Source organism: Ctenopharyngodon idella, chromosome 7 (genome assembly GCF_019924925.1).
Source record: "Ctenopharyngodon idella isolate HZGC_01 chromosome 7, HZGC01, whole genome shotgun sequence".
NCBI classification, from domain to species: Eukaryota; Metazoa; Chordata; class Actinopteri; order Cypriniformes; family Xenocyprididae; genus Ctenopharyngodon; species Ctenopharyngodon idella.
The window spans coordinates 49,734,246-49,760,113 of record NC_067226.1 but is presented as its reverse complement, the minus strand read 5'-3'; the positions used below and the strand labels follow the sequence as shown (position 1 = coordinate 49,760,113).

Sequence of the window (25,868 nt, the reverse complement as noted above, 5' to 3'; positions counted from 1 at the left end):
CTTCACTGAGACACACAGCTGAAAATCTCCTGGTTGTTTATTTGGCAAAAAGAACAAACGAACCGAATGAAACCTCATTAAATATAAAAAACAAAACAAGTTTTAAAAGAATAACACAAAGTGAAGCCCTTCAACATTTCGGCTGTATTCACATGCAGTTCTGGCGTTCCTGCCATTGTCATTTCCACGTAATGAAACAGAAATCGTCAACGTTTCGTAAAGGAAAACAAAAGAGTCGTAAGGTTTGGCTAGGTGACCTCCAGGTTGGTGACCTTGTTGACGATGTGCGAGCGGCGCGGGACGCTCTCCAAGTCGAACATGCTCTCGTAGACGGTGGGACAGATCTTCCAGCGGTTGTTGCGGTAGATTCCCAGGTACGTGTAGACGTCGGGCTTGTAGTACAGCACACACTTGACCCCGGCGGCGCGGATGGTGGCATCCAGCCGCATCACCTGCTCCTCGTCGGTGAAGTTCTGGTTGTACACGCAGATGACGTGTCTGGAGTTGGAGCGCGGGTCTCGGGGACTCACCTTGGCCGAGGAGATCTTGCCGTCCAGCGCGGCTCTGGCGATGCACTCCCAGGCGCGGTCCACCTTGAAGCCCGTGTCCAGGTGCATGAGCCACTTCCCGTGCAGGACGCCGTGGTTGAGCGCCAGCTCGCGGATGGTGTGGAAGGTGACGCTCCGGCCGCTGTCCAGCAGCGTTTCCCAGCTCTCCTGCAAGCCCTCCACGTCCCCCGCCTCCGCGCAGAAGTGCGGCCCGCGTATGGCGATCCAGCCCACCGGGCCCGTGCCGCCCTCGCCGTCTCCGTAGCGGCTGACCTGCGACGGCCTGTTGGACTCCAGCCAGCCGCTGAACTCGGCCCGCGGCGTTTTGCGCGCGTCGAATATGATCCAGGGGTCCATGTCGGCGGCCATGGCCTCGGCCGCATAGTCCTCCGCGGAGAGCTGCTCGGACCGATCGGCCTGGCCTGCGGCCTCGTCCTCCGCCATCCTGCCCGACACAAATGACCACAAACTAACGTTACGCGCAGCGTCTGTCCGTGTGACTGTACTGTGTTTATCTGTCTGTGGGTGTTTTCATCATCAGTCGCCGTGTTAAACAAGTACAATGTCTTTCTGTCTGTACGTGCGCTTTTTTCTAGGAACGTTTCCCATTAGATTATGAAAACGTATTAATGTTTTTCTTGGTTATATGAATGTTAGAGAAAACGTTACTCTTGAATATTTTTGAACCATCTGAAAAAGTAACGTTTTTTGTTGGTTATTCGAATGTTATGGGAACATTCCATTGTATCATTCTTCGAACATTATGGGAACGTTACTTTTGAATGTTCTCTGAACGTTCTGAAACAAGTAACATTTAAAAAACATTTGATGAACGTCCCAAATAAAATGATTCAGAAAAACCATGACTAGTGTTTTTGTGCTAACGTTTTGAGAACGTTCCGTTAGCTGGGAAACACCTATATAGACAGAATATATAATCAAACAGACAAATGATATAATACGACAGCAAACATATTAAAATGATAATACTTGGGTTTGTGATTAAATATGTGATTTTTGTATCAATGCAGATGACGACCCAGCTAACAGGGAACGTTCTCAGAACATTCTGTGCAAAGTTCTCTCAATGTTATGACCGTAACGTTAATAGAACGTTCATCCAAAGCTATAAGTTGCATAAAAATTTGGTTACCATTAAGTTATGAAAACATTATTATTAACGTTTTTCTTGGTTATATGAATCTGTAAACATTATGGGAACGATACTTTTGAATGTTCTCTGAACGTTCTGAAACAAGTAACATTTAAAAAAACATTTGGACAAACGTCCAAACTAAAACGTTTCATGACTAGTGTTTTTGTGCTAACGTTTTGAGAACGTTCCGTTAGCTGGGAAACACCTATATAGACAAAATATATAATCAATTATAATGCAGCAAACATATTAAAATGACAATACTTGGGTTTGTGATTAAATATGAGATTTTGTATCATGGCAGATGACGACCCAGCTAACAGGGAACGTTCTCAGAACGTTCTGGCAAGGTTCTCTCAATGTTATGAACGTAACGTTAATTGAACGTTAGTTCAAGGTTATAAGTTGCAAAAAATTAGTCATCGTTAACACTGTATTTTAAGAACTAGTCTGACCAACTAGCAGTTAAACCAGGGGGTAATCAGTCTTTTTTAATTCAAATTAGAACTACTTTTTTATGTAACCGATGCTGCCGTCACCTGCTATCGGAAATTTCCTACTTCCCACTTCTGAAGTCGTGGTTATGATCTCATCGCATTCAAATTTTGACCTGAGAGGGCGTTCATGTCCTTTTTTTTTTTAACTAGGAAACTAGTATTTACGATAATTCTGATAGCACGTGAAGGCAGCATGATTTATACATCGTTCATGAAAGGTGAATGTTCGTCTAATGTTTTTTAAATGTTACTGTTTTAAAAACGTTCAGAGAACATTCAAAAGTAACGTTCCCATAATGTCTGAAGAATGATACAATTGATCGTTTTTTTAATGTTTTCTCTAACGTTTACATGAGCAATAAAACGTTTTGGACGTTCTGAGGACATTCAGAAATAATGTTTTCATAACTTAATGGGAACGTTCTCAGAAGATGATTTTGTTCGCCGGTGATTTTGTATCTGTCACACTGTTTATATCGTCAGCTCTTCACTCTTCATCATCAGGCATGATACAAAATCTCATATTTAATCCCAAACCCCAGTATCGCCATTTTAATATGTTCTTTGCCACATTAAACGTATTAAAAGTGTAAAATTCTCACTCTGTAGTGTGTTTTTCTAGTCAAACTCTGCTGAGTCACTGCGGCTCTCACCCGCTTTCCGCCTCAACACTTCCGGTTTCCGCTTCGTTTTCTTCTTCTTCTTCTTCTCTGTTTAATCGCGGTTGGTATGTTCTGTTGGCGCATGACACCGCCACCAGCTGTAATGGAGCGCTGGCGTAGAAGAAAAAAACTACAATAAATGAACAATAATTAAAAACCGTCTTTAACTATATAGCTACGTCTATATTATCTCATACAAATTAGTTTTAAAGTAATTTCGGTTTCCACCTCGACTTCGGAACTTTATTAAAACCCCGGAAGCACAAAAAGCGAACCGTAAAGCAGCGAATACTCGCGCAGCCGGAAATCAGGAAAAAATCCACCGTAAAATGCCGATAAAAATCGCAGAAACGCACGTACGGTGATCAGTGATGGCGCTTTAATCGCTTTAGCGACGGATCAGCGGGAATCGAACGAGTTTATCCTTCATATTTATTGAGTTTGGCGACAGAGTGACGGAACCGAGCAAGAGCTGCTGCCGCCGGTCCGTTTCTGCGCCGAGATGCCGAGCAAAAAGAAGAAATATAACGCCAGATTCCCTCCGGTAAGATTCAGCACACTCTCATCACACACATCCAACAGAATACACGAGTAAAAGGCCTTTAATGGAGACGCAAAGCTTTAAATATGGAAATATGAGAGAAACCGCAACAAAAAAACAGGCTTTCAGTCAGGTTAGCCGCTAGCTCGCTAAAACGACTGTGTTTGGGATTAATCCGCTTTAATCGGGTTTAATCTAATATAATCGATCAGTTTATGACGTGGGGGAGTGTACTGGATCACATTTACTCAAACAGAGTCTTTCAGTGAGGTTTATTGTAAAGATTTGAGCATCAGGGTGGTTAGCATGAATGCTAGCTATCCTCCCTCTTTCTCCTCCTGTATGTGTTGTGCTCTTGATCCAGTCTGGTGTGTTTAACAGGCTTTAAAAGTGTTTGAAGACCCTAGTTAGTGTGGAAATGTATGTATTATTATTATTATTATATCAGATCCAGCCATCAGCTGATCCGGTTTACACTGCGTTCACACTTGAGTCATTCAGAGTGATTTCAGATTGTTTTGGAGTTGTTGTTGTTGTTGTTATTGATGATTTGTGATTGTGTGACAGATGAACTCAAACATGTGCTTTTGTTGACATCTGAATGAAGACAGTTTGCATTTGAATATCATGCATGACTGATCTCTGGCTTACATGTTTCAGTTTTCATGAAGCGATGATGCTCAGTTTCACTGATGGCTGTAGAAGTGAATGTCTGGAGTGTCTTTGTGTGTTTTGTATTGCAGGCCAGAATTAAGAAGATCATGCAGACGGATGAAGAAATCGGCAAAGTCGCCGCTGCAGTTCCTGTCATCATCTGTATCCTTTCACTGTCACCTCATGATTGTGTGCTTTAATAAAGCCAAGACACTACCGTCAAAACCGATGTTTTTTTTCATGCACTGATGAGTTTTGCCTCTATAACATGTCGTCTTTCAGACTAGTGGAAAGATAATATCCTAAAAAACACATTTAAGTGTTTGTTTTACTACAGTTGATCTTTTTTTCATCTGTACATTTCAGTTTCAATGCATATCTTTAAAGGCTTTTTTACAAAATGAGTTTTTTTCTCCACTTCAGTAACATTTACATACACCAAAATTTACAGTTTTATTCATATCTATATTCTGAAGGTTTTTACTGTGGGGTTTGTTCATATATCATTCACCTGATTATATATTTAACATTTTTATTTCTAAAAACATGGTGTTTTTTTTTTTGTTTGGTTTTTTGTTTTACTAGACGTTGACAGTATTTTCTGGTAAAAAAGAGACATCCAAATTCCCCTCTGTAAAAATCTTTAACTCTAATGTGTCAACAAAATCAGAAACAAATTTTGAACCTGGCTTTAGCCAATGTTCAGATTTATGTTCTGGAATGTATCCAAATTAGATCATATTTATATATTTATTTTGCCTATGTTGTCTTAGATTTCAACTTCTATGCATATCTTTTGAAGGTAGTTTTATCAAAAAAGTTTTTTTTTCTTTCACCCTCCCTCTGTCTATTGACTTTTCTGATTTATTTTAGCAATGTACAGTTTTATTCCTTTTTATATTCTGAAGGTTTTTACAGAGGGGTTTGTCTAATATATATATATATATAACATTTTATTCCTAAAACTTTTTTTTTTTTTTTTTTTTTTTTGCAGTGCAGAAATCTGACCTGTTTTGAGTGTTATTTGGCCACATTGTGTTAAACATCCAAAATACACATTTAAGTGTTTATTTTATTACACTTCATCTATTTGCATCTCCAGTTTTCAACTGCTACACATTTCTTTTAAAGGCCGTTTTATCAAAAAGACGTTTTTTTTTTTTTTTTTTTTTTTTTTCTCCACTTGAGTAACGCTTCCATACACCAAAACTTAGTTTTATTCATATCTATATTCTGGAGGTTTTTACTGTGGGGTTTGTTCATATATAATTCAACCTGATTATATATTTAACATTTTTATTTGTCAAAACATTTTGAATTTTTTTCTGGCTGTTGACAGTATTTTCTGGTAAAAAAGAGAAATCCTAAATCCCCTCTGTAAAAATACAACAAAATCAAACACACATTTTGAATCTGGCTTTGTCCAATGTTTAAATAATTTAATTTGCATATTTAAACAACATTTCAGAAAAGTTGTAATATAAAACAGTCATCCTAGATTTGAATTGCAATACATATCTTTGACTCAAGATGAGTGTTTTTTTTTTTTTTTTTTTTTTTTCTCTCTCTACACTTCAGTATACACACTTCAGTTCATATATCATTCAACTTGATTTATATAACATTTTATTCCTAAAAACGTGGTAAAAAAATGTTTGTTTTTCTGTCTGTTGACAGTATTTCTGATTTATTTTATAAATTTACAGTTTTCTTTTTTTTTTTTTTTTTTTTTTTTTAATATTTTAAAGGTTTTTACAACATTTTATTTCTAAAGTAAAACATATATATTAATAGAATATCCATTTTAAATGATATTAAACAATGTTTTATTCAGAAAATATATTAATGGACATTTTTAAAAAGGTTTCTCCTGGAATAAATGTAGAATTTTTTTTCATACATTAAATTGAAATATTCTATATAATTGTTATTACTATTGTGTTATTGTTATATATGTATGTTTTTGTAAGTTGATTGTTTTAAGAAAATTGTTAAATTATTGTAAACAATGTATTGAAGTGATATTGTTATAATTTTTTTATTTATTTATTTTTTATTGAAATACTGTTGATTTTTGCCGTGAATCTAGCCATTGCTGCTGCTATGGCATTAAATCATAAATAAAATAAATTTTATTCCTAAAACATTATTTTTCTTAGCAGTGCAGAAATCTGAGCTGTTTGATTGTCATTGGGTCGCCTCATATCTGCTCTTTCCTTGACTGTGAGTTGAGCTCGTGCTCTCGAGCTGTTCCTGGAGTCTCTCCTGACGAAAGCCTGTCACGTCACCCAGTCACGCAATGCCAAAACCATGACAACATCACACTTGTACGTCACGTCCATCACATGACTCCTGTTGTTTGATCACTTCATTTGCCAATGCGTGTGTGTCTGTGTGTTTGCAGAAAGCAGTGCATTGAACTGGAGCAGCAGTTTGACTTCCTGAAGGATCTGGTGGCGGCAGTGCCCGACATGCAGGGAGAGGGAGACGAGAACCACATGGAGAGCGGCGAGAAGATCCCTCGCAGGTCAGATACACAAGTGTTCTAGAAAAAAAAAATTGATTTGATGGTTTCAATTACATAAAATTTCCATGCATTTTACACCGTTTCAACATGAACAAACTAATAAACTTAATGTGACACGTTTGTCAATAATGAATGAAACGGGTCAGATTTTATGGTGTAGTTTATTATTAACTATTCATTTATCTGATTTTATTTAAATAAACATTTTTTTCAAATTATAATCAGCATAAGTTATTGGAGACAATTTAAATCTATTCAGTTAAGTTTGAACGGTTAAAATATGGCTTGCTGTGGAACAAACAATATTCAGTCAGTTAAATGAGTTCAATTAGTTGTTGTTCAGTTTATTAGGACTATTACAATCCTGTTTCATTTATGTATGACAGACAAATATTATATTACTGTGTGTGTGTGTGTGTATATATATATATATATATATATATATATATATATATATATATATATATATATATAATTTAACCTTGTTCATACGTTTTAACTGAATAAATGTAATTGTTTTTGCAATAATTCTAATAATAATTAAATAAAATCAATAAATCTAATAATAAAATGCATTTTCAAAATGATTATTTAAAGAAAATTGGTAACACTTTACAATAAGGTCTCATTTGGTAGCATTAGTTACTACATTATGCATAACAATGATCGATATATTTTTACAGCATTTATTAACCTTTGTTAATGTGAGTTCACAGTGCATTAATGTTAACAGATAAAACTTTTGATTTTAATGATGTATTGGTAAACGTTGAGATTTACATTACATTAACTGATATTAATAAATGCTGTAGAAGCATTGCTTGTTAACTATAGCTAATGTTAACCAATGGAACCTTATTGTAAAGTGTTGCCATAGAATCTACTGAAAGTGTTTGAGTGTTTTGTGTTTGGTGTCTTCAGAGGTCGTAAGCCAGGCTCGGGCCGCAAGAACGGCGGCGCTGGGGCGAAGGGCAAAGACAAGAAACTCTCAGGCACTGAATCCGAGCAAGAGGTAAATGAGTCCTGAATTACTGTATCCCACAATGCAGTGCTTTATTTCATTACATCACACTCAGATTCAAAAAGACCTACAGTATTTTCTGTAAGTAGTCACGTTTTTATCATCGAAAATGTGCTGCGATAATACAGTGCAATTAACATCAAGCACACATAACGTGTAAATCGCGCACATTTGTCAGATAAAGTTTATTTGTAAAGTTTCGCTTTAAATTCGTTCAATGAATGCCAGTTTAAGTTTTTGTTTTACACTTATATTTTTCATTTCTATTCTGTTTTCAATAGCATTAATTTGAAAGGACTGGTTGTAAATAAGTCATACCAGGTCAAAACTGCACTGTTGATTGGGGGAAAAAAACAAAACAAGAACAAACAAACGTACTAGTTTCATCAGTTGCATTAAAGTGACGAGAACTAAACTAGAGCTGTCAAACGATTAATCACAATTAATCTCATCCAAAAGAATAGTTTGTTTACATAATACCTGTGTGCGTACTGTGTATATTTATTATGTATATATATAAATACACACATGCATGTGTATATTTAATAAGAATATATTATATTTGTATATTTTAAAAAATATATATATTTTGGATGCGATTTAATCGTTTGACAGCACTAGTTTATAACTTTAGTAAATGTTTGGCTGTGGTGCAGAACGCCTCCGATGAAATCGGTGTGGCCACGGAAAGAGTGTGTTGATGTGTTTTGTGTTCAGGACGATTCAGAGGACAGTGAGACAGACGGAGAGGAGGACGAGGACACGTCTCAAACCAGCACAAACACACAGCCTGCCTCCTACTACCACAGGTACACCTCCACACCACAGTCCACCCTGAAACACCAGCACTGATTTGAGTGCAGAAATCTGTTTCATTCATGTATGAATGACACATGCATTACATTATATTATTTAACCATGTTCATACTTCTTAACTGAAAGTAACTTTCACAATATACATGTGGATTCCAAGCAATTTGAGTACATGCGTTTTGAAAATGTAAATAATATTCAAATAAATGCAAATAGTTAATAATGAATGAAGCAGATCAGATTTCATGACTGACTGGCAGATATGTATCACATTAAGAGGTTTATTACATTTACATTTAATCATTTCGCAGAAGCAACTTAAAAATGAGAACAATGGAAGAGTGCAGCAGTACACAAGTTTATGTTAAAGCTGTGTAATGCACAGATGTTGAGTGTGTCCTGGTGTGTTTTCTGTCTCAGTCCGGACGTCCCGCCGCAGTACGTGCCCATGGGCTCGCAGCAGCAGGGCTCGGTGTCTCCGTTCGCCCCGCACCCGTCGCTGATGGGGATCCTGCCGCCCGCTCCCGCACCCGCGCCGCAGAAGAACCACGACGAGGACGACGACGAGGATTACGACTCGTAGCTCTTCGCTTTTGTTCTTCGGCTGCTCGCGGTGAAAAGAGACAGAAGGAGGTCGTAGGTATCGAGCGTCACAGGAAGATGAATAGGTTCTGTATTAGCTGTTTTAATTTTTTTTTAAAGTCTTATTTTATTGTCCAGGAACAGTTATGCTTGTTTTATTGTCGGCGTTTTTCTTCAGTTTGCGAGAGAAGGTGTTTCGGTGTAGATTTACCCCCGTGTATTTTTGCACTTTCGTCCGGATCTGGTTTTCAGAGCATACGTCACTCCGGTCTGCGTTGCGTCACGTTCGACTCGTGACCAGGACGTTCAGGAGGTTTTTCTTTCATTTTAGCAGAAGATGCTCATGTTCGTCAATCCTTGACTTGTTTTGTAAGGGAAATGCAGAGCGAATAGTTCTGTTCTTTTGCTTTTGTCAGTTCTGATGTTTCTGGTTTTGTCCTTTTTAAGCTAGTTTTACAATTAAAGCTTCTTTCCTCCATTGATTAAACTGTCTAGCCGTCACTCAGAGGCACAATTCATTTTTCTTTTTACCCCAAATAAGTCGTGAGTTGGACGTGAATGATCTGATTTGCAGGCGAGTGCTTCTGCTGCGTTTTAATGGTTTCAGACACTTTCTGTTGGTTTCTCCAGGACGATGCACATTTGTATAAATGATATTCCCCCTTTGTTTTATATCTTTTAGACTCTTTTAATGTTTTCTGTGAGGTTGGAGAGAAACTTGACTTTCTCTTGTCTCCATGTGTACAGCGAGGCTGCGCTCTGTTCGCTTTTAACCTTCTCTTGATTTTGTATGAGTGAAATAAACTTTGAGGTTTCAGTAATTTGCTCTTTCCATGTGCTTTACTCATGATCATCTTCGTTTGTCAGCTCTTATAATCACTGCTTGATTTGACTGTGATCTGCAACATTATCTGGTTATTCCTGGATAATCGCGTTTAACGGCACAGACATGAAGAACACATCACACAAGAACACGCGTGACCTCAAAATCTAAAGATGTTTGACATTTTAGCAGTCCAAAACACATTTAATTGTGTTCAAGGGATGCATTTGGTCATTTACCGTTAATTAAAGCACAATTCCACTGCTTATTTCATTATTCTCATTGTAATACAGTTGTGTTTTGATATAAAATGCAATAAAAATGTTTTTATGATGTGTAAGTACTTTACAATCAGTAAGTAATTTGTCTGAACAAAATCAAGAGCGTCTGATGCTTCATCCTGAGAACGGAGAGGAACACGTGCTTTAATGATGTCACGATGTAAAAATCTTCATGCGTGTGATAATAGGCTTTATTTTCTTTCCAGCTTTACCATTTGAACCCTGAGTTCACTGAACAGATTGAGTTTGATTACTGAAGGGATTGAAATGCAGAATATGTTTGTTGTTTCACACATTCGCAACCACATTCACAGTGTTAAGATTTTTAAATGTTTCTAAGAGTCTCTTCTGCTCACCAAGGCTGTATTTATTGGATCAAAAATACAGTAAAAAGTGTAGTTACATTGTAAAACGGCTGTTTTCTATGTGAATATATTGTGAAATGTTCAAAAAGAACAGCATTTAGTAGAAATAGAATCTTTTGTCACATATAAAAATGTCTTTACTGTCACTTTGGATCAATTTAATGTGTCCTTGATGAATTAAAGTATTAATTTCTTTTAGAAAAAAATCTTACTGTAACTTTTAAACAGTTACAAAAGATTCTGTTTCAAATAAATGCTTTTCTTTTGAACTTTCTATTCATCAAAGAATCCTGAAAAATAAAATGTATGACGGTTTCCACAGAAATATAAACTGTTTTCAACATTGATAATAATCATAAATGTTTCTTGAGCATCAAATCATCATATCAGAATGATTTCTGAAGGATCATGTGACACTGAAGACTGCAGTAATGATGCTGAAAATTCAGCTTTGATCACAGGAATAAATTACACTTTACTATATATTCACATAGAAAACAGCTGTTTTACATTATAATAATATTTTACTGTTTTTACTGTATGTTTGATCAAACAAACAGCCTTGGTGAGCAGAAGAGACACTTTCAGAAATATTAAAAACTCTTACATACACACATTTTTATATTTTACCTCAAGTAACAAAGTTATTGCTTTTATGGTTTTAGTTAATAACCCTGACCTTCATATTAAATCTGAACACGTTCTCGACATCACACACACACACACAGGCGGATGCATCCATGTTTTTGTCTGGTGTACAGCGTCACTCAGCTTCAGCTGCTGAACTCTCTGACGTGGATCTTCACCGATGTGGCGTTTCCATCTGTAATGTTGTTTGTCCTTTCACTCTAAACTACAGCTGTACTCTGAGTTTAGGACGTCCAACACATGATTATATGTTTGACCCAGCGGTGGATGATAGAGTTACAGACCGAGCCTCAGATCGCACACTGACACTGAACCTATACGAGAACTGAAGGGATCCGGATAAATCCTTCATTATGGACCAAACGTCCCCACAAGGATAGAAATAATACCAGAAATCTTTGATCTTGTGGGGACATTTTTTGGTACACATGAGGGAAAACCGCTTATAAATCATATCAAAATTATGTCTATGGAAAGTGTGTGTGTGTGTGTGTGTGTGTGTGCTAGCAGTCAGAAGCTCAGTTGTGACCAACACACTATATAAACAACTGCATCCTTCCTGCAGAAATGATGACTCAGGCCTCAGAGAGAGTGTGTGTGTGTGTGTGTGTGTGTGTGTGTGTGTTATCTTAAAAATGAGGGTCTCTCATTCATCACATCATATGAACATTGGCCCTCTCCACCTGAAAAACCTTTAATATTTAATGGAATCACTAAACACTCTTTAGATTATCAAAACATTCTTCAGACTGAGTGATGTATCACTTCCAACAGCCTTGACGTTATATCATGCTCAATTTCTGTTCTGAAAAAAAAAAGTTCTGTTAATTTCAGCGTACAGGCTGTCATCTCATTACTAAATCAGCACCGGCTACTGAAAAACATATCAGATGATCTCTCAGCAGTACAATAATAATGTGCGTCTGTTGTGAATATACAGGTGTTTCTTCAACTGCTTCTCACTGAGCCTGTGCAAATACTTCCCCACACTCTATCATTTATTTTAACCCTCGTTTTTCATCTCAATGAGTGTCGTTCAGCACATCTGAACTGATGCGTTGTGTGTGATGGAAGGTGGTGGTGGAAACGACCATCAAAGGCTCGACAAACGGAAAGGTTTCGTTTCCTCTGGACGTGTTTACAGCCACTGGCTTCGAGACCTCAGGAATCATGTCTGATGATGACACTGATGGTGATTCTTTACCTTCATACCTGCCTTACACTTACAGAGCAGATCAGGGCTTGCCACGCTTTTACTCTGATTGACATTCCCCAGGGTCAATCTTCAGAATATTTAGGCTTTTTCTGTCAAAAACAAACAAACAAAACACTGAAACAGAAGTTTATCGCCCATGAAACATCATACAGTTAATTGCTCACACATTGACTGCTTCGGCGGGGCATGTTGTCACACTGTATGGGATAAGCCACCATAATGAAAACAATTAATGGACTGTACAAAGTGGAAAAAAAGGCTTTTCCAGCACATATCTGTATTTGAAATGCATTTGACTATGTAATAGCTGTTCATTAGGATTTAAACAATAAAAGAATCATTCAAAACCTTTATTAAACCTGTTCAATTAACAAAAGAGGTTGTTAAACCCACAATAATTCCAAGCAATATGCAATGAAAGAAAAAACAAATAAAATAAATGAAGCAAACTATGGGTCAAAGACATTTAGATGTCCGCATCAATAGACATTTACAAAAGGGATTTTATATACATAGAAAGCACAAGTAAAACATCTACTTTTAAGGTTTCAAATCATTTTTGGGAGAATAAAATGTCAAAATGTGGGTGAAATAATGTTCATTGTCATTCAGTGTAACACTTATATTTATGTCAAAATGATATGAATCAACATACTTATTCTGACCTGTACGTACTACAATATATAAAAGAATAAGTGAGCATCCTACATTTTATTGCATTTTTAATGAGTAAATAATTATTGCTGACAAATGGGCAAAACCTAGGATAGTGGCAAAGTTTAAAGATGTAAAATTACAAGTAATTAGCATTTAATATGGCATAAATAGGTTTTTTGTTGTAAATATGCCTGACAAGATTGTTACACTGAATGACATTTTAGTGCGTGTCTTCTGTAAATCATGATAAAAATGTATATTTAATTTTTGCTCTGAAAAAAACAAACAAATTAAACAGAACCTCCGATGTACTGAAAAACAACAACAACAATTCAAAGCTGTATTAAAGTTATTGTTTTGATACTTGAAAACCCATTTTCATATATATATATATGCAATGAAGTAAGGCATTTATACGCGCGCACACACACACACACACACGTGACAACTTGTTGAATATTCCCCTATAGTATGTGCTTTTATATTTGTGCTTTTATATTAATTACTTTACAAACTTAAAATGTATTATTATTGAAGGACAAATAGCAACAACAACAAACACGTGAATAAATCAACATTATACAGATAAACAGAAAGAGCTGAGTCTGTCATTTGTACACAATCACAATCACACACACACACACACACACACACACGCACGCACACAGTGGCCAGGAGAGGGAGGAGGAGAGTCGACAGTCATCTGATACTTTTCCTGTCCCACCCTCTACCGGACGGACGGGAAGAGTTCACGGTAAACGGGCTCAACACACGGAGTTACGAGCGTTTCTGATGCGAACGAATGAAGACGATCGACGTGGAGCCGCTGAAATGACGCGACGCCATTAAAACAGCGAGACGCGATCAGCTGAGCAGCCCGCGCGCCTCTTCCTGCTACTGAAACCGAGTGAAGTTAAAGGAACTCGGAAAGGAACTTCAGAAACATCTGAAAGAAGACCCACGATGATCGGTCCGGACGGAGAAACCTGACGATGCGTTCTAGACGGTCATGAGAGAGCGTTTCTGAACGCGTTTGGCCGCACAGCTGAATTCGCTTTTCCTGCTATTCTTCTTCTGAGCGTTTCCTGCTCGGGCAAAACCACAGCGAACCAGCTGCTAAAAATACTGACCCCTCAATGGACCGCTAAACAGAGACTTGAAGTCTAATGTTTGTCCTCTTGCTTGGGAGTTTCAGAAGGACTTTGACATCTGGGTAAGCCAGTAGATCCATGTGTTCATTCTCTCTGTAGAGCTATATGATATTTATAAGTGGTGTTTTTAGAGTATGCAGGTCAAGACAGTCCTCAAGTGATCTGATCTGGACCTTGGAGCGTCCATTTACTCCGTCCTTTGCGTCTACATGGGGATTCATGACTGATGGAGACACATCCACCGATGATCCGGACGTACAGAGATCTGAGGGCGAGAGGGGTCGTGACGTACCCACCTGAACTTCCACATTACACTTTGTAAACCTTGTAAACTTCATGGAGCCGCTGAAGAACATATTCTCCCGCAGCTCGCTGTCCACCTGGAAGAGCCTGGATCAGACTCAGAAGGGAAACTTCACCAACCCGGTTTGGACCGCTTTGTTTGACTATGAGGCCACGGGGAAGGACGAACTGACCCTACGTAAAGGGGACCTGGTGGAGGTCCTGTCTCTGGATTCGGAAATATCCGGAGATGAGGGATGGTGGGCGGGAAAGGTCAACAACAAGGTGGGAATCTTCCCCTCCAACTACGTCTCCTTCAAACCCAGCGGATACGGCAAACTGCCGGGTTCTGGCGTCGTCCAAGACTTGGGACCGGCCGTGGTGAGCGAGTTGGAGCCGGAGGCGGTGGATTTCAGCGAGCTGAGCCTGGAGGAGGTCATCGGGGTGGGAGGTTTTGGGAAGGTCTACCGGGGCACCTGGAAGGGCGAGCTGGTGGCCGTGAAAGCGGCCCGGCAGGACCCGGACGAGGACATCAGCGTCACGGCCCAGAACGTCCAGAACGAAGCCAGACTCTTCGCCATGCTCAAGCACCCCAACATCATCACGCTCAAAGGGGTTTGCCTGCAGGAGCCCAACCTGTGTCTGATCATGGAGTACGCGTCCGGCGGCCCGCTGAGCCGCGCTCTGGCCGGGAGACGGATCCCGCCGCATGTGCTGGTCAACTGGGCCGTGCAGATCGCCCAAGGGATGCTGTACCTGCACAGCGAGGCCATAGTCCCCGTCATCCACCGAGACCTCAAGTCCAACAACAGTAAGTTCACATCTTTAAACTCTGGACAGACTGAATCACTGAATCGAGTCCTGTGTGGTCCGAGTGTTTCCAGCTGAGTTTCCTTCATAACACCATTTATGCGGAGCCCCTAAAGGGACATGGGAAAATATGACAGGAAAAATGCTTTTGCATTCACACATTTCAAAAGTGTTGCTTGCTTTGAGAAACTTTCAGTTTGCACGCAAAACATTTGTGTAATAGTGTAATTTTTCCTTCCATATCATTATTTCCTACACAAAACATTTGCATGCAAATGCAAAGTACTTTTGATTATACATATTTTAAATGATATTTTAATGCTTTTTGCATTCACTCATCAAAAATATTGCTTTCCCGAGAGACACTGCGTTTGCACGCAAAACATTTGCATGAATTTGCAAAAGACTGAAATATAGTTTTTCCTCCCACCTCACAAAAGTTTTGTGAGCAAACGCAGAGTCTCTCTGAGGAGAGGAGAAAGCAGAAAGCTTTGTAATATCATTTTTCCTCCCATCTTTTTTCCCTTTAAGGGTTCTCTTAGAATGAATCTCACAGTTTCAGACGCATCCAGTATGGTCCATTCTTGTATTCAGCTGCTGCTGGTGTTGTTGTGTTTTGGTTTGGGATTATTATCAGGCCCACATGGAATCTTTGCCCGCAGAACTCGGGAAAAGGCTCTGCAGGTTTCCGCAGAATCGTAACACCCTTCATTTACAGACTTCTACATCGTCTACCCAGCGCATGTGCGTTTGGTTTGGTGTTGTGTTTAACTTGATTGTTCAACATTCTGCTAATTTCAACCCTATTTAAATCCATTCCACAGGATTCCAATGATTCCGTCTGGGCCTAGATTGTATTTATTTGGGTTATTTGGTTGAGCTCCAGGACTCTGAGAGAATTGCCCGTTTCGGGGGGAAGAGGATATTCCCATGGCATGTATCACACACTTGTGAAGGGAATGTTGTTGGCCTGGATATCAAATGACATGCGCACACACACACACACACACACTTTGCCAAGTTGTGAAACTCGATAAGAAGACCTCACACGGGTCAAGGATCATATTAGGACACAGACATGTAGTACTGAGCTGGACTTTGTGTTTGTATTGCTGATTATATCGTACCATGTTTATTTCTCATGTAGGAGCCTATGACAGCGACAGATACTTCCGTACCGTCAAGCAGTTCCTTAAGAAAATGTAAAAGTAAAATCTGATTTTACTGAGACTAAAATAAATGTGTGAACAAATGTGGGAAAACACTGTCAACACAGTCACAGCTGTGTATTTATCAGCAAATTGCAAACACTTTGATCGCGGCTCATCCGACCAGAATATAGAGCCAGAAATATGAAGGTTTACACACAGTGCATTTTAAAAACGAGTATTTGTAGTCTTCCTTCCTATATTATTCGTTCTTTTTTCCCTCTCTCTTGCACGTCTGTTGCGTTATTGTCCACCCACGTATATCCCATGATCCTTCACTTCCCTACAGAGTCGGGAGAGAGCGTGTCCGGCGGGCTGGAAACCACCTCAGTTGCGTAAAACAAACTTTTTAATGCCGGCTCGCAACACACTGCAGCCAAAGCAGCACAATTCCCTCGCTGTAGTTCTCGATCTTATCTGTCTCTCTTTCCCTGTCTCTCTCTCTCTGCCTGTTGTTTTTTAATTCTTTCCAAGCTCTTTGTCCCAGACCTGCCCTGACTTGTCTCTCGAGCTCCGTCGTTTCAGATCGCAGCATCCTGTGTTTTTCTTTCTTCTTTCGTCTGTTTCTCTTTTTTTTTTCTCTCCCCCAGCTAACTTCATTTTTCGCTTCCTACTCATTTTCTAAAGACAGCCTCCCTCTGTTCCTGTGCTGAGGTCGATGACGGGGGATTATGGGCTGTTGTTCAGGTCACTGCCATGTGTGGAGTTTCTTCAGCGTTTAATCAGTAGTTTAGTGTAAAGAGTTAAATTATTTCAGCAGTATTTTCATGTAAAGAGATTCTTCAGTTAATCAGATGTTTAATGAGAAGAGATTCACTATTTCACCACTAGTTTAATGTGAAGAGTTTATTCTTTGTTCAGTAGTTTAATGTGAAGAGTTTCTTTAATCAGTAGTTTATGGTAACGTTTCTTTATTAAATAGTTTAATGTGAAGATTTTCTATAATCAGTAGTTTAATGTGAAGTTTCTTCTTTATTCAGTAGTTTAATGTGAAGTTTCTTCTTTATTCAGTAGTTTAATGTGAAGTTTCTTCTTTATTCAGTAGTTTAATGAGAGAAGTTTATTTGATCAGTAGTTTATTGTGAAGTTTCTTTATTAAGTAGTTTAATGAGAAGAGTTTATTCCTTATTCATTAGTTTGAGAAAAGTTTCTTCTTTATTCAATAGTTTAATGTGAACAATTTCTTTGTTCAGTAGCTTAATGCAGCCGCTACTTTAATTAGTAGTTTGATGTTAAGAGTTTCTTCTTTATTCAGTAGTTTAATTAGAGTTTCTTCTTTATTCAGTAGTTTAATTAGAGTTTTGTCTTTATTCAGTAGTTTAATTAGAGTTTCTTCTTTATTCAGTAGTTTAATTAGAGTTTTGTCTTTATTCAGTAGTTTAATGCAGTTTCTTCTTTTATCAGTAGTTTGATGTTAAGAATTTCTTCTTAAATCTGTAGTTTAATTAATATGAAGTTTCTTTATTCAGTAGTTTAATGTGAAGTTTCTTTATTCAGTAGTTTAATGTGAAGTTTCTTTTTTCAGTAGTTTAATGCAGCTTTTTTATTCAGTAGTTTAATGTGAAGAGTTTCTTTATTCAGTAGTTTAATGTGAAGAGTTTTGTCTTTATTCAGTAGTTTAATGTGAAGTTTCTTTATTCAGTAGTTTAATGTGAAGAGTTTTGTCTTTATTCAGTAGTTTAATGCAGCCTCTTCTTTTATCAGTAGTTTGATGTTAAGAATTTCTTCTTAAATCTGTAGTTTAACATGAAGAGTTTCTTCTTTAAGCAATAGTTTACTGATTAAACAAACTCTTCACATTGAACTACCGATTATAGAATTAACTTCAGTAGAGTTAGGTGAAGAGCTTTATTTCATCAGTAGTTTCATGTGAACTTTCTTTAGCATTTAAATGACAGTTTATAGTGAAGTTTCTTCTGAGTTTAATGTGAAGAGTTTCATTATTTCAGTAGTTGAAAGTGAAGTTTAATTGGTCAGATGGAATTACAGTTCAGTGAATTATGAAACAACTCTGACAGTTGTGTGATTTTGGTTAAAATATGAATTAATCAGGTCATTGTTATAGTATGTGCTGTAAAATCTTACCTGTGTTTTTTTATCTTCTGTCAGATCTCTCACTGAGCTCATTCTGCGGTCTATTTTTGTCAGATCATGACTCCATACACAGTGAAATCTCATTGGTCAAAATCTCCCTCCAAGTAGCTGAATGCTAAGCATCCAATCTGATCTGATTTGACACTTTTATTGAGGACAGAACGATTATTTCATGCTAGAAACTTGTCCTGTCACATCTAGATTGGAAGCGTCGTGATAATGGATGGGTTTGCTGTCTTGTCTTTTGTCATTGTGATGTTTGTCCTTCTCGGGAGTTTCAGTTTTCTCTCAAATGTCTTTTGTGTCTCTTGTAATCACATTTAAAAAGCTACAGATTGTTTTGCATCTGAACATGGTTCAGCTCCGTCTACAGTCCAAAGTCTTCATCTGCGGTGTTTTCCAGGTGTGTGCCGAGTTTCCCAGCGCAGGGATAAAATATCACTTTACAGGAACTACAGAGGAAGTGACTGTAATGATGGCGACACCAAGTCAGATTTATTTATACAGCGCTTTTCATAACACACATTGTTTCCAAGCAGCATTACAGAAAATCATGATGTTAATGTTAATATCTTTATGCCTTATTGTTGCATTTAATAGATTAGAGCTGGATGATAATACACTTACATTTTGCAATAAAAAAATAAAATAAAAATGCAATCAGTTGAGATTTGTGATATAGTATATATCACTTTACCTGCATACAAACACTACACACTCACATAAAGTTGGGTTTACTTGTGTGTGTGTGTGTGTGTGTGTGTATATATATATATATATATATATATATATATATATGGCTGAATGATTTGGGGAATGATTTGCAATTTTTTTTTTTTCTGATAAAAACAAAGTTCCAGGTTTGCTGTGTTTGTTTGTAGGGCTGTACAATTTGGCCAAAATTTTGTGATTACCAATATGACTATATAATAATAATAATAATAATAAAGTAATAATAATAATAATGGTAACACTTTACAATAAGATTTCATTTGTTAACCTGATTTAACAATGAAAAATACTTCTGAAGCATTTGTTATTAACTTTAGTTAATGTTAATTTCAACATTTAATAAAACATTACATTTTTATTCATTAAAATCAAAAGTTGTGTGTTAATATTATTATTTAATGGACCTGAGCTAACATGAACGAACAGTGAGCAGCTGTATTTTTATTAACTAACATTAACAAAGATTCATAAATACTGTAACAAATGCATTGCTGCTCATTGTTAATGTTAGCTAATGCGTTAACGAATGTCAACTAATGTAATATTAATTATAATAGTAAATATTACTACTAAATACAAATATAAAAATAGCTAAATAAAATAAAAATAAGAAATATTTCTATTGTAATATTTCAATGTAAATGAAAAAAAAAATATATATATATAAAATATAATAATAATACTTTATTATTATTTTTATTATTATATTGAACCATCAATCTTTTATTTTGATAGAAAAACGCAGCGAGCCCTTAAAGCTCTTTTGTTGATAAGCAAACTCATTTATTTAATTAAATTGCAGCCTTTGCAATTTTAAAAAAACTCACTAAGCCATATTTGATTTCAGTTTTATTTTGATTAATCATGCAGATCTACTTATATATCCAACTTTATATAGAGCTATAATGTGTGTGTGTATATAATGTGTGTGCACTAATATAGTTTCCATTTTGTGATGATATAAACAGTGAAGCGGTTGAGGTTTGCTCTGAAGTGAAGTGTGAGTGTGAGTGTGTGTCTGTGTGTGTCTGTGTGTGTGTGTGTGTGTGTGTGTGTGTGTGAGACAGTAATTGTGGGTATTTGTCCTTCAGTCAGATCTCATATGATCGCTGTCGTTTACTCGTATCTGTCGTTCTCCTGGTGCACAGAAACACCTGCATGTTGATTTAAAGTCTGTCCAGGAGAAGTGTAGTTAAATGTCTGTCTGTCTCAGTGTAAATCAATTTTGATAAACCTAACAATACATGATAGTAGTAACATCATCATATGTTTTGTTTAAATTTATTTCTCCACTTATATTTACATACTTTGTCAATTCATCATTTTCAGATTCTTCAGTATTTTGCACATTTGTTCATTTATGGAGGTTTTACTTGAATCTTTGTGTATCATTAATCTCTGCTCAGCGAAGGGCTTTTGAATCTGTAAGCTTTAGTTCTGATGAAAACTTTAGTGTTTGTCTTTGCAATCCTGCTGTCATGATGACATGTGATTTGTCAACACGCTGCTTCTTTTGAAACGCTCTTTAGTTCACTTTTGCAAGTCAGTCCTGTTTGCACATTTAAATGTGATTTATTTATTGATATCAAAACAACAGCAATATGAGATAATAATCAGTGATAATACTGCAGTCATAATCACACTGCTCGTCAGTTTTGTTTTGGGCCAGTCTCGATCCTGGAGATGGATTTGAGTGAAACACTTGAAGGTCTAGACTTGCATTCGGTTTGATTCGGTTTGATCATCTGCAAACCTCTTGTCGTGTCAGTGTTTCTGTACGGCGAATGAATCTGACTCCTGTCTGAGACAGGAACTGTTCTACAGTGAAACACTGTGATGCTTCTGATTGGTCTGTTTAACTTCTGACTCAGCCAATGGCAGGACGAGAACGAATGAATGAAATCTCAGTCATGGAGGATAAAAAATGCAACGAGTGACTTTCAAAGCTGATAAACTTAAAGGGATAGTTCACTCAAAAATGAACATGTCATCCAAACCAATATGGTTTGTGATTATCATATAGTTTTTAATGTCACACATAATTTTAGTTTAACTATGACATTAGTCATGTCACTTATTTTTTACCTGGCAGACCAGCTCATGCTCTGGATGTATGTAGTCTACATCAAGACTTCTGAAGGTCGTAACAATTCTGGAAATTCAGTGATGTTAAAAATGATGATCTTCTCCTCAGTATTTTCAGATATGAGCTCAGTAAAGTGCTGTGTCATTCCCCTGCACATCTGGGTGGTTGGCGAATTTAATTTCTTTTATTTGGACAAAAATTACATAAGTCATATTGTAGATGAGTGTCTAACACAAACTATGAGACAGGAACACAACCTTGAGCAAAACTTATGTGATTTCGATGAATTTTACACCTCTAAAAATAAGTTAATGAAAAGATGTTTGGGGCTTTAAAAAATCCTGGGAATATACAATTATAGTTCAATATTTTGAATTAGCTTTATTTATGTTATATTTGCACTTATAATTTTAAAGTTTTAGTAAATGTTTTTTTGTCATTTATTCATTGTTTTTTTTTTTGTTTTTTTTTAAATGTCTATATAGTTATTTTTTATTTCAGTTTTAGTTATTTTAGTACTTCAAGTGTGTGTGTGTGTGTGTGTGTGTGTGTGTGTGTGTGTGTGTGAGATAAGGACGAGCAGCTCACGGCCTCTCTTTATTTTGGAAAGGCCACATCCGGAGATTGAACAGGGAGATTTGGGGAGGAGGCAGGTATGAGCTTGGCACGGGATTCCCCTTTTTCCAGCCTTAGAAATATTTCCCAGCATGCACCAGGAGTTCAGCCTTTTCCCAAAGACAGCGGCACTCTGGAATGAACATGTCAAGGGGGCAGAAAACACACACACACACACACACACACACACACACACACACACACACACACACACACACACACACACACTGACCGAAATCATCTGAATACTGGTGGAAAATTTAGTTTGACTTTTTTTTAAGCTCAGCGTGTTTGATGGTTGTTTGAAGTCCACTATTACTAGTGCTTAAAATCGGCATGAAATGTAAATTCAGCCTATTTTCTTAATGCATGTCACAGATCTCATTGTGAACGATTCATCCATGCACATGTTTAATTTTTTAAAAATGTTTTGACCTTGTAATATTTAATCAAACTGGATCTTTCAGTGAAGCGTCAGTCTTCGCTCTGGTGACGTATGCAGGATTTTCCCATAATTCAGTGCACTTAAGCCCCGCCCCTGCAAGCTCACGCTCATCTGCATAGACTTCTGCACATCTCAACATCCAATCAACAACAGACGCACTGAACCAAGCCCCGCCCTACATTTACTCTTTCATTTTGATGTACGTCACACTACAAAGATTTAAAGCACCAGTAATAGTGACTCTCCCCCTGATCACAGTAACACACTGAACATGAGCATAAAGCGCTCAGTGCAGATGCTGTTGTCTTAATCGTCTTATCCAGTCCCTGAACTCTGTTCTGTCACGCACTTCTTCACACGTGTCTATTGTTTATTCATGATATTTGCTGCACTGTCTGTTTTCTCACTCATTTTCATTCAGTGAACAAGGCGATGCCAGTGACATCCAGTGTTATTTTAGTATTATTGATATATTTTTTTTATTAATATTTTGAATTTTTTGTTTTTATATTTTCCATTTTCATTTAAGAGTTTTAGTAATTTTGTTGTGTTTTTTGTTATTTAAATGAGGAAAAATAACATCAGTAAACTATGGAGTGCCACAGGGATCTGTGTTAGGCCCAGATCTTTTTTTATTATTTTTATTATTATTAAAAATATGTCTATATTGATCTTATTGATTACTTATGATTTAATCTTCAAATAATTAATTCTATTTCAGTTTTAGTTATTTCAGTACATCAAGTTAAACTAAATGAAAATGAGATGTTGCTTTCGCAGCTAGCTGAAATAAAATAAGTTTGTTTTTTATATTTTATTTTAAATGATTTCAGTTCATGTTTATTTTATTTCAAGTAACAAATGTTTTTTTTATATAGTTTTAATTTTAGTTTTATTTAACGATAATAACCCTGAACACAACTGTAGATTCTTTCAAGCCGTTAAATCAGCCGCTGTTCTACCTGAGGGGTCGGCAGAGGTCAGGGGTCAGGGGTCAGGATTAACACCCGGCGCTGGTTAAACTTCAGCCGCTCACAGTTAATCAGTGACCGATTTCAGAGATTCAGCCCTCTGAATGCTTTCTCTCCTAGAATAAGATGTCTGGTAAATTGTAGAACTAGTGTCGTTGCCGGGGTGTTGCTATGGGTGGTTGCTAGGGTGTTTTGGGTGGTTGCTAGGTGGTTTCTCGAGTCTGACTGATAGACTGTCTGATTGTGGAGCGCTGGGGGTTTTTCCCTCAGAAGAACGAGTCTTTGTCTCTGTACGACATACAGACTGTCTGGCAGCTTCTCTCTCTCTCTCACTCACACACACACACAAACACACACACACACACACACACACACACACACACACACACACACACACACACACACACACACACAGGAGAGACAGACGGACGTGAGAAGGTTAGAGGGTTGATTTGCTGTAGACCGAGAGGAATCATGATCAGCAGAGATGCATTGTGGGAGCGAGTGAACAAGGCCACCTCTCATACGGTGAATGGACGAGGCGCCCGGCATCCGCAACAAAACAAACACAGCCGGTTGCCGTGGTTACCATCTGCCGGTGTCGCCGTGGCATCCAGAGTGTGGTGAAGACGGTCACATTCCTTCAGATACGCGGGCGTAATTGTAGCGTGTTTTCTGACCAGAGAGACACGTGTATGCAGATGTGCAGCGACTGACACTGGATCAGATCAGTGGCTCTGGACGCTTGCACTGCTTGTGTTTTTGTTAACAAATGATTAGGATACATAGAAAAATGTAGCATCATCTGAAGTCCTCGCAGGTGTTGGTCATCTGAGGTCTTCTTAAGAGGCTGGATCCAAACTGAAGCTGATGTACTCTCTAGTCACCTCAGGACAGGCGTCCCGAGATAAAACAGAAAAGCAAATGGAGAATAATTAGCATAGCTGCTGTTCATAACATTAAGCAAAGATAGTCATGTGCGATTGATCTGATATGAGATGGATTATGTGAATGCTTGGCTGAAGAGATGTGTCTTTAATCTAGATTTAAACTGGGTGAGCGAGTCTGAGCCCCGAACATTATCAGGAAGGCTATTCCAGAGTTTAGGAGCCAAATGTGAAAACGCCCTTTAGTGGCCTTAGATATTCTAGGTACAACCAGAAGTCCAGAGTTTTGTGATCTTAGAGCGTGAAGGACTGTCTAATATAACACCCAGGTCTTTAACTGTCGAGGATGGAGTAACAGTACATCCTTCTAAATGCAGATTGTAGTCTGAGAGATTCTGTGTACAGGTTTTTGGTCCAATAAGTAATACTTCAGTCTTATCTGAATTTAGCAGAAGAAAATTACTGGTTATCCAATGTTTTACTTCTTTAACACACTCTGTCAGATTGGATAATTTAGAGTTTTCATCTGGTTGTGTTGAAATATATAATTGAGTATCATCGGCATAGCAGTGGAAACTAATTCCATGTCTTCTTATAATATTACCAAGTGGCAGCATGTATATTGAAAATAGCAGAGGGCCTAACACAGATCCTTGAGGCACTCCATGATTTACTATCGTTATCTTAGATTTTTCCCCGTTTAAATAAACAAAATTGTGATGGTCTGATAGATACGACCTAAACCACCGTAATGCCTGTCCCTGGATACCAGTGTAATTCTGTAGTCGATCTAGGAGTATTTTATGATCTATAGTGTCGAACGCAGCACTGAGATCAAGTAACACTAGTATTGAGATACAGCCTTGGTCAGAAGCTAGAAGTAAGTCATTTGTAATTTTAATGAGCGCAGTTTCTGTGCTATGATGAGGCCTGAATCCTGACTGAAATTTTCCATAGATAGCATTTTTTTTGCAAGAAGGAGCACAATTGAGCAGATACAACTTTTTCTAGTATTTTAGATATAAATGGAAGATTTGAAATGGATCTATAGTTGTAAAGCACTGCAACTGTTCTTGAGGGGTGATAATTGAGGCTGAATCATTAAACACTGTCAGAGGTTGTACATTTACAATTGCATTTCTGATGCTTTCGATTTTCTCAGTTTCTCAGTTAGTCATTAATACTAAACTGTAATGGAATATTTTGTTTGACCCCAAACGAGTTTAGTAAATCTGTAAACGCAGCCCCTAACGCATCATTTGTATTATCTACATGAATGTTAAAATCTCCAACAATCAGCGCTTTATCAACGTTGACCAATAGGTCTGAGAGAAAGTCTGCAAACTCTTTTAGGAAATCAGCATAAGGCCCTGGAGGTCTATAAACAGTAGCCAAAGCAAGAGATAGTAGCGACTTTTTACTTATATCTGAGAGTGTAACGTTTAGCACGAGAACTTCAAATGAATTAAACCTGTACTTTGTTTTCTGGGTAACGTTAAGAATCTCTCTATAGATTGTTGCAACACCACCGCCACGGCTGATCAGACGGGACTTGTTTTTATAACAGTATCCAGGTGGACAAGACTCATTAAGACC

At 37.5% G+C, this 25,868-nt stretch overlaps 3 protein-coding genes and 1 long non-coding RNA gene across 6 annotated transcripts in view; 3 read left to right on the top strand and 1 right to left on the bottom strand.

Annotated features, from left to right (window-relative positions):
• Nucleotides 1-19: 19 nt before the first annotated feature.
• Nucleotides 20-3,097, bottom strand: c7h11orf68 (chromosome 7 C11orf68 homolog). Of its 2 annotated transcripts, none has more exons than XM_051900091.1 (2): nucleotides 2,855-3,097; nucleotides 20-993 (listed from the first exon to the last, which is right to left on the bottom strand). In XM_051900091.1, exon 2 carries the CDS (start codon nucleotides 990-992, stop codon nucleotides 249-251), a length of 744 nt encoding a protein of 247 aa, XP_051756051.1. In that variant the 5' UTR covers nucleotide 993; nucleotides 2,855-3,097; the 3' UTR covers nucleotides 20-248. The 2 variants fall into 2 exon arrangements, with proteins under 2 accessions (XP_051756051.1, XP_051756050.1); XM_051900090.1 differs by having other exon boundaries at nucleotides 2,804-2,946.
• A 67-nt stretch (nucleotides 3,098-3,164) lies between these two features.
• Nucleotides 3,165-9,822, top strand: drap1 (DR1-associated protein 1 (negative cofactor 2 alpha)). The gene is made up of 7 exons (XM_051900092.1): nucleotides 3,165-3,407; nucleotides 4,148-4,220; nucleotides 6,292-6,385; nucleotides 6,463-6,585; nucleotides 7,507-7,597; nucleotides 8,324-8,415; nucleotides 8,840-9,822. The coding sequence occupies exons 1-7, from the start codon at nucleotides 3,366-3,368 to the stop codon at nucleotides 9,000-9,002; spliced, it is 678 nt and encodes a 225-aa protein (XP_051756052.1). The 5' UTR covers nucleotides 3,165-3,365; the 3' UTR covers nucleotides 9,003-9,822.
• Nucleotides 4,227-5,616, top strand: LOC127515921 (uncharacterized). The gene is made up of 2 exons (XR_007930885.1): nucleotides 4,227-4,534; nucleotides 5,298-5,616. It is a non-coding gene; the product is annotated as an uncharacterized LOC127515921 (long non-coding RNA).
• Nucleotides 9,823-13,626: 3,804 nt separating the features above from the next.
• Nucleotides 13,627-25,868, top strand: part of LOC127515910 (mitogen-activated protein kinase kinase kinase 11) — a 27,900-nt gene continuing 15,658 nt past the window's right edge. The window contains exons 1-2 of one of the 2 annotated variants that reach the window (XM_051900064.1): nucleotides 13,627-14,204; nucleotides 14,274-15,235. In XM_051900064.1, coding sequence (XP_051756024.1) covers nucleotides 14,479-15,235 — 757 coding nt within the window. In that variant the 5' untranslated portion in view covers nucleotides 13,627-14,204; nucleotides 14,274-14,478. Of the gene's footprint in view, nucleotides 15,236-25,868 lie in introns of both variants that reach the window. The other variant, XM_051900065.1, reaches the window with a different exon arrangement.